The sequence below is a fragment of the Malaclemys terrapin genome, chromosome 3, assembly GCF_027887155.1.
Source record: "Malaclemys terrapin pileata isolate rMalTer1 chromosome 3, rMalTer1.hap1, whole genome shotgun sequence".
Lineage (NCBI taxonomy): Eukaryota > Metazoa > Chordata > Testudines > Emydidae > Malaclemys > Malaclemys terrapin.
In genome coordinates, this window is record NC_071507.1 from 163,175,943 (window position 1) to 163,189,484 (window position 13,542).

General features: G+C 45.9%; 1 protein-coding gene across 1 annotated transcript in view; it reads right to left on the reverse strand.

The window, feature by feature from the left end:
- Positions 1-2,939, reverse strand: part of LRRC1 (leucine rich repeat containing 1) — a 103,905-nt gene extending 100,966 nt beyond the window's left edge. Inside the window, exon 1 of the mRNA XM_054024422.1 lies at positions 2,587-2,939. Coding sequence (XP_053880397.1) covers positions 2,587-2,745 — 159 coding nt within the window. The 5' untranslated portion in view covers positions 2,746-2,939. The remainder of the gene's footprint in view (positions 1-2,586) is intronic.
- Between the last annotated feature and the right edge of the window lie 10,603 nt (positions 2,940-13,542).

Genomic DNA, 13,542 nt, shown 5'->3' on the forward strand with positions numbered 1-13,542 from the left:
ATACTGGACACCTCTGAAAGTTCCTCCTTTATGGTTTATCCATTTCTGTTCCGCTACATAGGCTGTTTTAACTGAATTCTGAGTTAACAGACATTCAGCTGCCTATTAAATTCAGTTTCCAGTTAAGCATGTTTCATTTCCAGTGTTAGATTTTCACCACTGCAATTCACTAGGATCCAAAGTTTGTACCTAAGAAAATGCTTTTTAAAAGTAGCACACCATCACCCACAAATAACTAAACACACCCACAATTTACCAACTGGCTAATCCTTTTCCCATCCTAAAACCTTTTACAAAGTTTTTTTTTTTTAGTTATTCATTGAAATTACTCTGGACTGTAGCTTTTTCAGAATCATAAAATGCTTCTATGACACTCATGGTAGCAACACCTAATGTTTCACAACAGATTAGTAGCAAGTTTTAATTTGTCAGAAGTTGTACAGGAAATGTTGTTAAACATGACAAACTATGCCAACAAAGTACTACACAGAAAATTCTGGTGAATGCTTTCTGTAAATGAAGCAGAACACTGATGACCTAGTCGAGTTCATACCAACAGGAAGAGCAAATCTATAGTACAACAAAATAAGAATCACACGTATTCAGTTTCCAGAAGCAGAATACAAGAAAGGAAAGATCACTATCATCATGGGGGGGAAAAGAGAATTTGTCAGCCCTACAGATTCAATCTAGCCAGGTTTTTTTAATATACTAAAGTGTACTTATAACTCAGCAGCACAAAGACAGATGTGAATAGATGTTGTCATTGTCATTCACATCAGCAAGCTTCAGGTCTTTAATCCCCCCAGTTCTCCCACAGCAAATACTGTATTACTTCCACACCACTAGGATTTTGAAATATTGTTTCTGAAAGGCCACTTACACCACTTTGAGCCATGGTGAAACACTAAAAACTAATCCAACATTATGATTTTCCTCTGCTACTAGAGTTACCAAAAATCAGCATATAGTTCGATAATCCAGTTGCATTATAATACATTAAATGGGCATTATCAAGCAAGCCTAGGCCCAGAATTTAGAACCAACATCAATAAAAATATTGCTCTTGGTTTAAAAAGCTTAAACGAAGATAGTTGGCTTAAACGTAAATGGACAGTGACAACTCATTTAAGAGTGTTTTACATATAACACCTAACCTCATCATAGATGTAAAATGTAGTCTGTTTACTTTGTAGTGTACACAGTAATTCATGTATAGTCAAGTTACTCCTTTTGTTTATTTGGATCGGGTCACGTCCTTTCAGACACAGTAGAGAGTTATTTAAACCCACAATATTAGCATGTAGCATCTGAAAATCACTTTTAACTCATGTTCTGACACTAACAAGATCTGAAATGGAGTGCCCCTTTAGACATTTGTGACAGAATGTGAATGCAAGCCAGAGAGCCAAACTGATTGGTTTATTTTTTATACTACAGACCTGAGAAAAGTACCAGAAGTAAATAAACACTGGTGGTGTAAACTAAACCATTTTTTTAATTTCCCCTCCACTTGCAATTATCTAGGGTGCTATCAGTAATAGTAATTAACTTAATCAAGTTTTATTTTTGTGTCCCTTTAATTAGACAGATAATAGTTGATTGCAGGCTGTGCTGTTGATTTAAGACTATATTAATTCTGACAAGCTTTCCTCTTCTAGAAGAAAGAACGTTGCCTGGATCTTATGATCTATTACGTTTTTATTTTTATGGAGGGGGAAGGGAGTTGTTTGTTTTTTAGATGACACCCTGGCTAGGCAAACATTGCTATCACAAGTTTGTTCTTGTTTAATTGGTGAACTGCACCAAGTCACACCAGAGGTTAAAACGTTTATTGGGTCATTAGTACTAACAGCCTCAGCAAATACTCTACGAGGGTGAACACCAAACTAAGGCAGAAGCAGCTACCCTTCTTCCCACCCCACCCCCAGCGGTTTCTCCTTGGGGGACTGGTAGGGGAGAAGCTGCACTGTTTCAGATGGATCGCTCTAATGTGAGGAGGGAAGGGAACCCACCCACCACCACTGAGCCGTATGGCTCGCACGCTGCTGCAAGCCTTGGGGGGACACGCTGTACCTGAAACACCAGCTGTGCGAGTGGATTTGGATTCAAGGTGGAGTCCAGTATATTCCCTTCTGCTTTATAGCTTGCCTGCTTTATCAGGCAGTTGGCTCTCGAATAGATGGAGCTGCAGGTTTTCAAAAGAGCTGGCCACAGCCTTGGGGGGCAGGGGGGGTTGACTGGCCCTTCTTGAGCTGCCGCCGCCCCCCTTACGCCCCTTTTCCAAACACCTCCCGGGAGCCTGGTTTGTGACAGCTCAGAGAGCGGCCAAAGCGCGAGCACTTCTCCCAGCTCAGCCTCAGCAGGTGCCGAGGGAGGTTATCCGGCCCACGGGCTCCTGCCGGGGCTGTTCACCTGGTGCAGCCCCTCACGGGGAGGCGGCTACAGCCACGCCACAAAGCCGACACCTGTGACCCTAGCAGACTGTAACAATAGCGGAGGAGGGGGAGGAGCCCCAGCCCAGGCTGATGAGCCCGGCTGGGCAATTTAATCCCTGGACCTTGCCTCCCGCCCCGAGGGCCTCACCTTGGGCAGCTCGCGGAGCTGATTGGCGTCCAGCAGGAGCTCCTCCAGGCTGCGGCTGTAGCGGTAGATCTCCTCGGGCACCGAGAGCAGCGAGCAGTGCCGCTTATCGATGGACTCCACATGACGGTTGCACCGCCACAGGGGGATGCAATGAAACATAGCAGCAGCCAGCGCCGCCCACGAGGGGTCCGGCCGCTGCAGGGCTGGCAGGATCGCCTCTCCCTGCCGCCGCCTTCCCGGCTACTGCCGGCCGCGCCAAGAGCGGGACTGGGAGCGCACCCAGCAGCCCGGCCGGGTCCGACGCTCCTTCCTCAACAGCCCGCGCAGGGCTGCGAGCCCCCCTAGCAGCCCCCGCCGGCGCCTGGTTCCAAAGCGTCCGCCCCCCTCCCTCCTAGCAACCCCCGCCGGGTTCCAAAGCGCCCCCGTCGCCAGCAACCCACTACGGGTTCCAAAGCTTCCTCCCTCCTGCTCCTCCTCTTCCCACTGCGAGTCCCAGCAGAGGCAGTAAGACCGCAACAGGAACCAGCATCTAACACGCTACTGGAGGAGGAAACTCTCCCCCCTAGACCAGTTCCAGAAAGCCCAATGAGCAGGAGTAGCAGGGGAAGCCCGTCTTATGGTCTCCTATGGGGGCCCTGCTGCTCGCCAATCACTTTATCTCGTTAGCACAGGTCCCTGGGCGCTCTGCTCTTCTCCCTCCTTTCATTCCTCTTCCTGACCCGGAACACTCGCTCTCGCCCTCCCTCCCTCTCATTCCAGGCTGACATCATCACTCCCTGATCCCTCCCCCTCTCCCTTCCTGACTCTAGTATCTGACCCCGAGGCTCTGGGACACCAATCCAGAGCACCTCTTCTCCTGCTGCTCCTTGCTGCAGTAACAACATGAGGCAAGAGGCAACAGGAGTATTGCCCCCTTCAAAGTTTCCTGCCCATTAAGAAATGAAATAAACTTTCCCACTCTACCAGCAAAACAAAACAAGCTGAATGTGGGGTTACACACCCAGGGGGAGGGGAAGAATCTGATGGATTATTGATTGATTGGATGGTTAAAATGAAGGGTTCTGTAAATATAGACAGTAAAATCCCATAAACAGAAGTTTGTACAAACACTAATATTGCTTTGAAATTGTAATTTTTCCACTCTATCTCTACTTTTAATAGGTGATGGATCTGACTGTGCTCTTCAGTGTCTGAAACCTTGTCCGTAGAAAAGCAGCATTGTCAGTACACCCTTTGATATTGTCAGAAGGTAGAAAGATTGTAATCACAGCTCTAGTCACAAGGGTCTGGTCTTTCAAACACTTACACAGGTGGGACTGTTCATCTGAGGAAGTTACGTTCATAGCTTTTTGCAGGATCAAGCCTCAGTTAGACAAAACCTTGTCTTCCTGTATACCTCAGCACACAGAAACACTGCTTTATAACAAATCGTTTGTCATACTACACTAGCCAATGCCTTAAACATATAACAAAATCATAAATAAATAGTAGCTCCATGTTGCACTCAGTCCATAGTAAGGCTCACTTAGGCCCCAACCCTGCTAATACTTTTGCAGCGTGCTTAACTTTATTACTCATAAGAACGGCTATACTGGGTCAGACCAAAGGTCCATCTAGCCCAGTATCCTCTCTTCCACCTGGCCAATGCTAGGTGCCCCAGAGGGAATGAACAGAACAGATAATCATCAAGTGATCTATACCCTGTCGCCCATTCCCAGCTTCTGGCTAACAGAGTCTAGGGACACCAGGGGACTCACTTGTATACAGTTATGCACTTATTTAGTGCAGAATCAGCCCTCATATAGGACAGGACGAGCAGAACTTTTTCCTGGTGGTACTAATTTATACTGCTACTATCACATATGAAATATATAATTTAGAGAAGTATCTAATAAAAGTATTTTAGAAGGTACATAATAGTATTCTAACATAGGGATTCTCAGCTTTTTTCCCTGAGGCCCCCCCAATATGTTATAAAAACTCCACGGCCCAGCTGTGCCACAACAACAGTTTTTCTGCATATAAAATCCAGAGCCGGCATTTGCCCGGGCCCCAAGCCACGGGGGGCTCCACGAAACTAAATTGCTCAGGCTTCGGCTTCAGCCCAGGTGACAGAGCTCAGGGCCCCGGGCTTCAGCCCTGCATGACATGGCTTCAGCTTTCTGCCCTAGGCCCCAGCGAGTCTAACACTGGCCCTGGTTGGTGGAACCCCTGAAACCTGCTTGCGGCCCCCTGCTTGAGAACTGCTGTTCTAACTTACTGTACTTAACATAGGTCCTAATCCAGCAGGTGAGTAACTTTACACTTGTGACTAGTCCCATTGAACTGCAGTGGGACTATTTATAGGTGTAAGAATTTGCAGACTCAAGTACAGTAATGTTAATTTGCATCTTCATTCAGATATTATAGTACAAACTATATTGTGTGAATAAAGAGACGAATTAATTTGGCCAGCTGAATTTCCCTGGCTTAACCATAGTGTTGGCCAGAGAGGTCTAAGCTTTCTTCTCTGAGATGCTTTGTATCTTTTAAGAGCAAGATTGTGTGAAGACTGCATACATTTTCTTACATTACATTCTTCATAATATATTGTTGAAGCAATTAAAAAAGAAAATGTTATAACAATTTTTATGCACCTTACAAACTAAAATTATTATAGCATGAAAACAAACCAATGAGCTGTGCTGAAGGCTTTCTAAAATAAGGTTTTCAACCCATTTGAAAAAAAGGCTAATTCTAAGGTCAAGAGGGTTAGCGGAGGCAAACATACAAACAACTCTCCATCTGTTACTACAAACTTCATTCCTTCATGCCTTTGAGAGTGGGATGGCTACAGAGCTTTACTGAGATAACTCAGTCTCAAAGATCTTGTTTCTTGGGTTTCCTTATACCATTTTTGGATTCTACATAACTGTGTATAACTTGATTAGGAAAATAACTATTTAACATTAGAACTTGTTAATATGTTATTAATAATTATAAAGTTGGAAAATGGAAAATATATTTTTGGGAGGGGGTTGAATCCAATATTGTCTTTTTTCTTTCCCCCTTTTTAAAATCTTGAATAATTCCTATTTGATAGTAAGAATATTGGAAGTCTTTTTAAAATCTAATGTATTATTTCTCACGTTAGATCAACTGCTAAATCTCACAAGTTTCATTTGTCTGATTTCTGCAGCGTTTGCAATTATCTGATGATATTTTTTAAATGTGCCCTGACATTTTAGGATTTTGTACACTGCTAACAGTTAACTAGCCTACAGAATATTAAATAAATACCTGAAATGTTTCCTGCTTTGTCACAAACACCTCAAGACATATCGGTTTGGAACCAGAAATTTAATTTGTTTTTACATGTATCCAGTGTTTAAAAAAAAAAAAATGCAGGCCCTGAATACATCTGAAGAAACTGCATATGGAAACAGCTGATAGATTGAGTAGATCAAATAATTGTAATGATTGCTGATCTAACACCGACTAGATTAAGTTTAGCACACAAGAAACGTATTAGAAAACAATAAAATACAGCAGCTAGGTTGGCTTTCAAACGAGTCATGAGTAATACAAATACTAATACATCAAGAGTGAAATCTTGGCCCCGCTGAAGTAATTTGCAAAATTCCTATTCACACAATTGGATCAGTATTTCACTCCAGAAAACCATAATCAGGTTTACAAGCTAATCTTAGTCCATCTTGAGCATGCAGACCATTTATTTACATTTTATAGTAAAAAAAAAAAAAGTAGCATCTGGATGATCTTTTTCCATCTTGTATGCAAATTTAATATTCAGTGCCAGACTGACAGCCCAGAAAATTGGCATCCTACATTTATTCAGAAAACATATACAGCATGGCAACCATAGTGCAAGATTTCCCCAGATAGTCCCACCAATGTGCTTCTACCCAGGAGCGGTGCCAGGGTTTTTGCCACCCTAAGCGGCAGCGCTCCTCCTCAGAGCAAATTAGAGGATTGGGCCAAAAAAAACCTGATGAGGTTCAACAAGGACAAGTGCAGAGTCCTGCACTTAGGACAGAAGAATCCCATGCACTGCTACAGACTAGGGACCGAATGGCTAGGTAGCAGTTCTGCAGAAAAGGACCTAGGGGTCACAGAGGATGAGAAGCTGGATATGAGTCAACAGTGTGCTCTTGTTGCCAAGAAGGCTAACGGCATTTTGGGCTGTATAAGTAGGGGCATTGCCAGCAGATCGAGAAATGTGATCGTTCCCCTTTATTCGACATTGGTGAGGCCTCATCTGGAATACTGTGTCCAGTTTTGGGCCCCACACTACAAGAAGGATGTGGAAAAATTGGAAAGAGTCCAGAGGAGGGCAACAAAAATGATTAGGGGTCTGGAGCACATGACTTATGAGGAGAGGCTGGGGGAACTGGGATTGTTTAGTCTCCAGAAGAGAAGAATGAGGGGGGATTTGATAGCAGCCTTCAACTACCTGAAGGGGGGTTCCAAAGAGGATGGAGCTCGGCTGTTCCTAGTGGTGGCAGATGACAGAACAAGGAGCAATGGTCTCAAGTTGCAGTGGGGGAGGCCCAGGTTGGATATTAGGAAAAACTATTTCACTAGGAGGGTGGTGAAACACTGGAATGCGTTACCTAGGGAGGTGGTGGAGTCTCCTTCCTTGGAGGTTTTTAAGGCCCGGCTTGACAAAGCCCTGGCTGGGATGATTTAGTTGGGAATTGGTCCTGCTTTGAGCAGGGGGTTGGACTAGATGACCTCTTGAGGTCCCTTCCAACCCTGATATTCTATGATTCTATGATTCTATGATCAGCAGCGGGGATCTTTCCCCTCCGCGTCTTTGGGGCGCTTCGGCAGCGGGTCCCGGAGCGAGTGAAGGACCCACCGCCGAAGCACACTGAAGACACGGAGCGGAAGGACCCCCGCCGCCGAATTGCTGCCAAGGATGGCAAAATGCTGCCCCCCAAATCCTGCTGCCCTAGGCAACCGCCTAGGGTCGCCTAGTGGAAGCACCGGCCCTGCTTCTACTCTATAATGCAGGGATCAGCTTTAAAAGTGTTAGATGGTAGTTCCATCTTGACCTCCTTAGCATCTCTGCTGGGAAAGACCAACAAGGGTCTCAATTAGTGTCAGTTTTTCTGATATGGACAGCTGTCCTCTGGGAATGGACTGAGGCAGTCAAACTCATTTCACATAGACCACGAAACAGTCACAGACTGGTATCGCTAATAACTTGGGTTGGATTCATACCAGGACCATCAAATCTAAAAGTCTCCATCTCCCTTTCTAAATAGTTTCCATATTACATGCTTTTGCACAAAAGAAATGAAAAATCATTGTGTTTTTTTCTGATTTTTTTCAAAGCAGTCAGATACCACATGTAAATACCTAGGTAGATTAGACTGATCTCACTACCAATCCACAGGGTTATTATTTGAAATCAGTGGGTGAGAGTTCAAATTGTGGGTGTCACTTGCTCAGTACCAGAGATTTGACAGAACAGCTTTCTACTCTTTCAAAAGGAATGTGAGGAATGCCTCATTTGTTTGCTCTGTCGAACAAACAATGTAAAGAAAGTGAAGAATGGCATAAAAGGCAATACATCAATTTGCAGTTATGTGTGCAAATGCATTGAACCTGCTCCTCCCAGGTAAATAATTAAGTCCAACTATTTCAAAATGTTTTGTGTTATTCACCAATTAATTGTGAATTTTGGAGTTATTTTTGGCACTGCCATAGGGAAAACACTAGTGTGCAGCCTGGGCAGATCCAGGAGAGCAATATGCTTTCATTTTCCCATTTGTTGTTGGTGCTTTGGTGAGAAAGAAAAAGAGGGGAGAAGGAAATAGAGATTGCAATGGTGATGGATACTCTGGTGGCTGTTGGCATTTTTAGCATCATATTAAACTGCTGGAAGACAGGTTTAATTAATGCAGTAAAAATAAGACAGGGCTCCAGCAATTTAACTACACTAGGGGCTTGTTTCCACTTACTGGTGGATCAACGCTGCAGCGATCAATCCACCGGGGGTCAATTTAGCGGGTCTTCACTAAATCAACCGCCGGTCGCTCTCCCGTCAATTCTGGTACTCCACCGGAAAGAGGAAGCATAAGGTAAGTCAATGGGAGAGTTTTACCTGGCATTGGCCACTGTTGGAAGACAGGATAGTGGGCTAGATGGACCTTGGTCTGACCCAGTATGGCCGTTCTTATGTTTTTATGGTCTCGTCGACCCAGCACAATGTAAACACTGCAATAAGTCGATCTAAGGTACGTCAACTCCAGCTACGTTATTCGCGTAACTGGAGTTGCGTAACTTAGGTCAACTTAACCACATAGTGTAGACCTGTCCTAAGAGACTGTTTCCCCCCCCCCCCAGAATTCCCCTTATGTAGACAAGGAAACGGAAAGAGAAAGAGACACAAACAGAGAAAAATAGAGAAGGTGGGGCAAAGCAGAAAAAGTAAGAAAAAAAGTAACTAGAGAGTAAAGTGCTACAAGGTATATTGGATTTAGTTACTTTAAAAAATAATCTGAGTAAAACTCTCAATCTTAAATTTTTGATTCTGCCTGCAAGAGAAGAGGAATTACCAACCCCCTTCAAACAAATTACATCAACATACTACCAAACAAACAGTAACTAAAGTCTTGAGAGTTGCTGAAAATCAAACTGGGCTGACTACTAGAGTAAATTCACAATGAGAGACATGCTTCTCCTTTCTCAAGTCGGTCTGCCAATCACTGCAACCACTTCTAGCGCTTACTTTTTATTGAAATAATTAAATAAGGAGTTTTTAAAACAGCAGGCAGGTGCAATTGTAAATTATCTCCTTCTTATCTCAGAACACAAGCTGTTATAATTCACTATTGTGTAATCATGCCAGACTCTTAAAGTGTCACACCTTCATGTGCACAAGTCAGATGTCACTTAATAAACAGACATGTTTGAAATAACACTCATTGCTGATACTTACATTGCCACTTAGAGAGCGCTGAAGGGAAACCGCTGTTGTGTGTTCACACTGACAGCTGCCTGTGCAATAGCGTGTTCACTCTTGTGACACTTGCAGCGGTATTCAGAGCAGTGCACTCTGGGCAGCTATTCCATAGCGCATCTCTTCCTCTTCTGCCACTAAGAGTTGTGGGAAGGCGGAGGGGGTCGCTGGGCATCCTGGGTCCTGTCCCAATGCCCCGTGATGCATTGCTGCGCATCCTAGAAATCCTTGTGCTTCTGTTCACATTTGGTGCCATCTTTCAATGGTTTGTGTACTGCATGCTCTGCCTCTTGGTCTGCAGGAATGGATCCCTCACTGTTGTCCAATATGCTGCTCGCTCTCACTAACATGTCATGAGTGGCAGTGGAGTTATTCCTTAAACTACAAAGGCAAGAGGAGTTTGACATTGATCTTGCTACGCGTAGTAGCTATGACATGAGATTGCTTGTGGCATTCACAGAGGTGCTGACCACAGCAGAACGCCACTTTTGGACTCGGGAAACAAGGACTGAGTAGCAGGATCACATCATCATGCATGTCTGGGATGATGAGCAATGGCTGCAGAACTTTGGGATGAGAAAAGCTACATTCACGGGCCTGTGTGATGAGCTCGCCCCAGCCCTACGGCGCAAGGAAACAAGAATGAGAGCTGCCCTGTCACTGGAGAAGCGCATGGCGATTGCACTGTGGAAGCAAGCTATTCCAGACTGCTACCGATTGGTCGCTAACCAGTTTGGAGTGGGAAAGTCAACCGTTGGACTCATGTTGATGGAAGTGTGCAGGGCTGTTAATCGCATCCTGCTCCAAAAGACCGTGACCCTGGGCAACGTGCGTGACATTGTGGATGGCTTTGCACAAATGCGCTTCCTTAACTGTGGAGGGGAGTTAGATGGCACGCATATTCCAATTCTGGCACCAGACTACTTAGCCACTGAGTACATTAATCACAAGTGGTATTTCTCTACGGTTCTCCAGGAGCTTATGGATCACCGTGGGCATTTCATGGGCACTAACACAGGCTGGTCCAGAAAGGTGCATGACGCACACCTCTTTCGGAACACTAGCCTGTTCAGGAAGCTGCAAGCAGGGACTTTCTTCCCAGACCAGAAGATCATTGTAGAGGAAGTTGAAATGCCCATTGTGATCCTGGGAGACTCTGCCTACCCCTTAATATCGTGGCTTATGAAGCCAGACACAGAGAACCTTGACAGCAGCAAGGAGTGGTTCAACAACTGGCTGAGCAAGTGCAGAATGACTGTTGAATGTGCTTTTGGCCATTTAAAAGCCCGCTAGCACTGCCTATATGGGAGACTGGACCTGACCAATGACAATATTCCTATGCTTCTAGCTGGATGCTGTACACTCCATAATATTTGTGAAGGGAAGGGTGAAAGCTTCACTCAGGGCTGGACCACTGAGACTCAGAGCCTGGAGGCTGAATTTGAACCAATAGAGACCAGGGCTATTAGAGGGGCGCAGCACAGGGCCATAAGGATCAGGGATGCGTTCAGACAGCAATTTGAAGCTGAAAGCCATTAATATTTGTTGCTATGCTCAGAATTGCAGTGCTTGTAATGCTAGGTGGTGACTGTGATTGGTGCAGATGATGCACTATGAAGGTTTAAGAAAATTGCCTGGTGCTTTGAAGGGCTCTGTTTCATTTCAATTAATGAAAAAGATTGCTTTCAAACCAAAACAATTCTTTTATTGAAAAACCAACAACCGGAGGAGAGAGAAAAACAAAACAAAACAAAAACTACACAGCACTGTGGGGGGTGGAGGAAGGGAGGGTCCGAGGAGGAGGTAGGGTCCCAGGACAATTAAAGATTTGTGTATATCCAGGTATCATGTGCAACCTTGTCCTTTGGTGTACAGTGCAGTGGGTACTGTACTTCAGCAGAGCTAAACTGCAGAGGGACAGGTGTTGAGTGCAGTGGGTACTGGGAGTCCACAGGGCTGGACTGTGACGGGGCAGGGATTGGAATGCAGCAGGTACAGATTGGAGCCAGGAGGTAGATAAGAGTTTGTTGACGGTGTCTGGAGGATGCATGGAAAAGAGTTTTGCGACAGCGGCTGCAGGGGAGGACGGGCATGAAGCTTCTCGGTTTGCAGTGCTAATAGTGCCTGGACCGTGTCCGCTTGGTGCTCCATAACGTTTAAGAGCCACTCCATGGCTTCATTCTGGCACGTCGTGTTCTACTTTTGGTCCCTCCTCTCACTGTCCCGCCACTCCTTCAATTCTTGTTTTTCGGCCATGGAGGGCATCGTGACATCACGCGGAAAGTCCTCTTTAGTTCTTCACGGCCACTTTCTAATTCTGCACAGCTGTTAAGCTGTTGATAACAAAGAGGGAGGCTAGGCTCCCAAGATCATATCTGTGAAGCCAAAATGCAACATTTTACAGAAGCAGTATTGATTGTTTGCAACACACAGAACACTGATTCAGTGATTTAAAACACAGCCACTATTCACATACCTGTCACTAACTGGCTGACCCCAGGCAAGCACACAAGCCACAAGACCCCCAAAATGGTGAGTAACCACAGGGGAAGTCAGTGTTCCAGGACCATACTGTACACTGGGCACAAGGCTCTTGGGGAGAGCTAGCACTGTAGGGATGGCCTTATAAGCACTGTCCTCACATTTTCCACAGGCTGTGTTCATTATGGAAGATATCTTGCTGCTGAGGGTGAGCAGGGAATCAAGGAAGGGTCTTCTCCAAGACTATGGCTTCTTCCTGGGCCTTATGCGGCTCGCCTGTGTGCAGCAATGCCACCTCCCCCCCCCTCCCCCTGACAGCAGAGTGGCGTGGGAAAGTTACCCTTAATGGGGCAAGAAACAAAGCAGGTCTGCCAAAGAACCTGCAGCAGCTGATTGCCCAGTATCTCCATGAGAGTTTCATGGAGATCTGAAGCAGATTTCCATGAAGTGAGGGAGTCAAACAACATCCTGTTCTGCCGCTCAGACTAGGTATGAGGTGGCACACACATCATATAGACACAAGCTTGTTTTCTGCAACCCTCCTGCCCCCAAGAACTTGCTTCAGTGATTCCCAAAAATCAAAGCTACTTACCAGGGGCCTCCTCTCCTGTTTGCGCTTCGCCAAGCTCTGACAGCTGTGACTGGCTAGCCTCCTCCAGGGTTGAGACGAGCTCCTGGCTGCATGCATCTCTGACCTTCGAGTCGTCCTCTCCCTCAGGGTCCCCCATCCCCCTCCACATCCTCATCCTAGATTTCCTCCTGCTGGCTCGGTCCACTCTCGACTGGCATGCGAGCCACTGAAGTATCCACAGTGGCCTTCACATTGGAGGTGGGGTTGCCACTGAGTATTGCGTCCAGCTCTTTGCAGAACCAGCAGCTTGTGGGCACAGCCCCGGAGCGGCGATTTGCCTCCCGCGCCTTGTAGAAGGCATTCCACAGCTCATTCACTTTGACCCTGCACTGCAGTGTGTCCCGGTCATGGCCCCTTTCTGTCATGCATCGTGAAATCTGTCCATAGGTATCATAATTCCTATGGCTGGAGCGCAGCTGGGACTGGACAGCCTCCTCTCCCCAAATGCTGATGAGGTCCAGCAGCTTGGCATTGCTCCAAACAGGGGATCACCTGGTGTGTGGAGGAGGCATGGTCACCTGGAAAGATAAGCTAAGACCACTGCACGCGTCACTGAGCAAACAGGAAGGGGCCTTTCAAAATTCCCAAGGAATTTACAGGGTGGGGATGACAGTTGGTCACCTAAGGGCAGGGCAGTAGAGTTCAAACTGATGACCAGAGAGGTGAGAACAGGCATTGTGCGGTGGGACACCTCCCGGAGGCCAATTGCAGCACTGTAATTGACCAGGGTGTCTACATTGGCACTGCAGCACTGTAGCCCCAGTGCAGAAAGCTGTACACCTCACATCCACGTGGTTTTTTTTTTTTAAACAGTACCTCAATTGTGCAGTGTCTGCGCACTAAGTGGCTTGGCAGTGTGTACACCTCGGGAGCT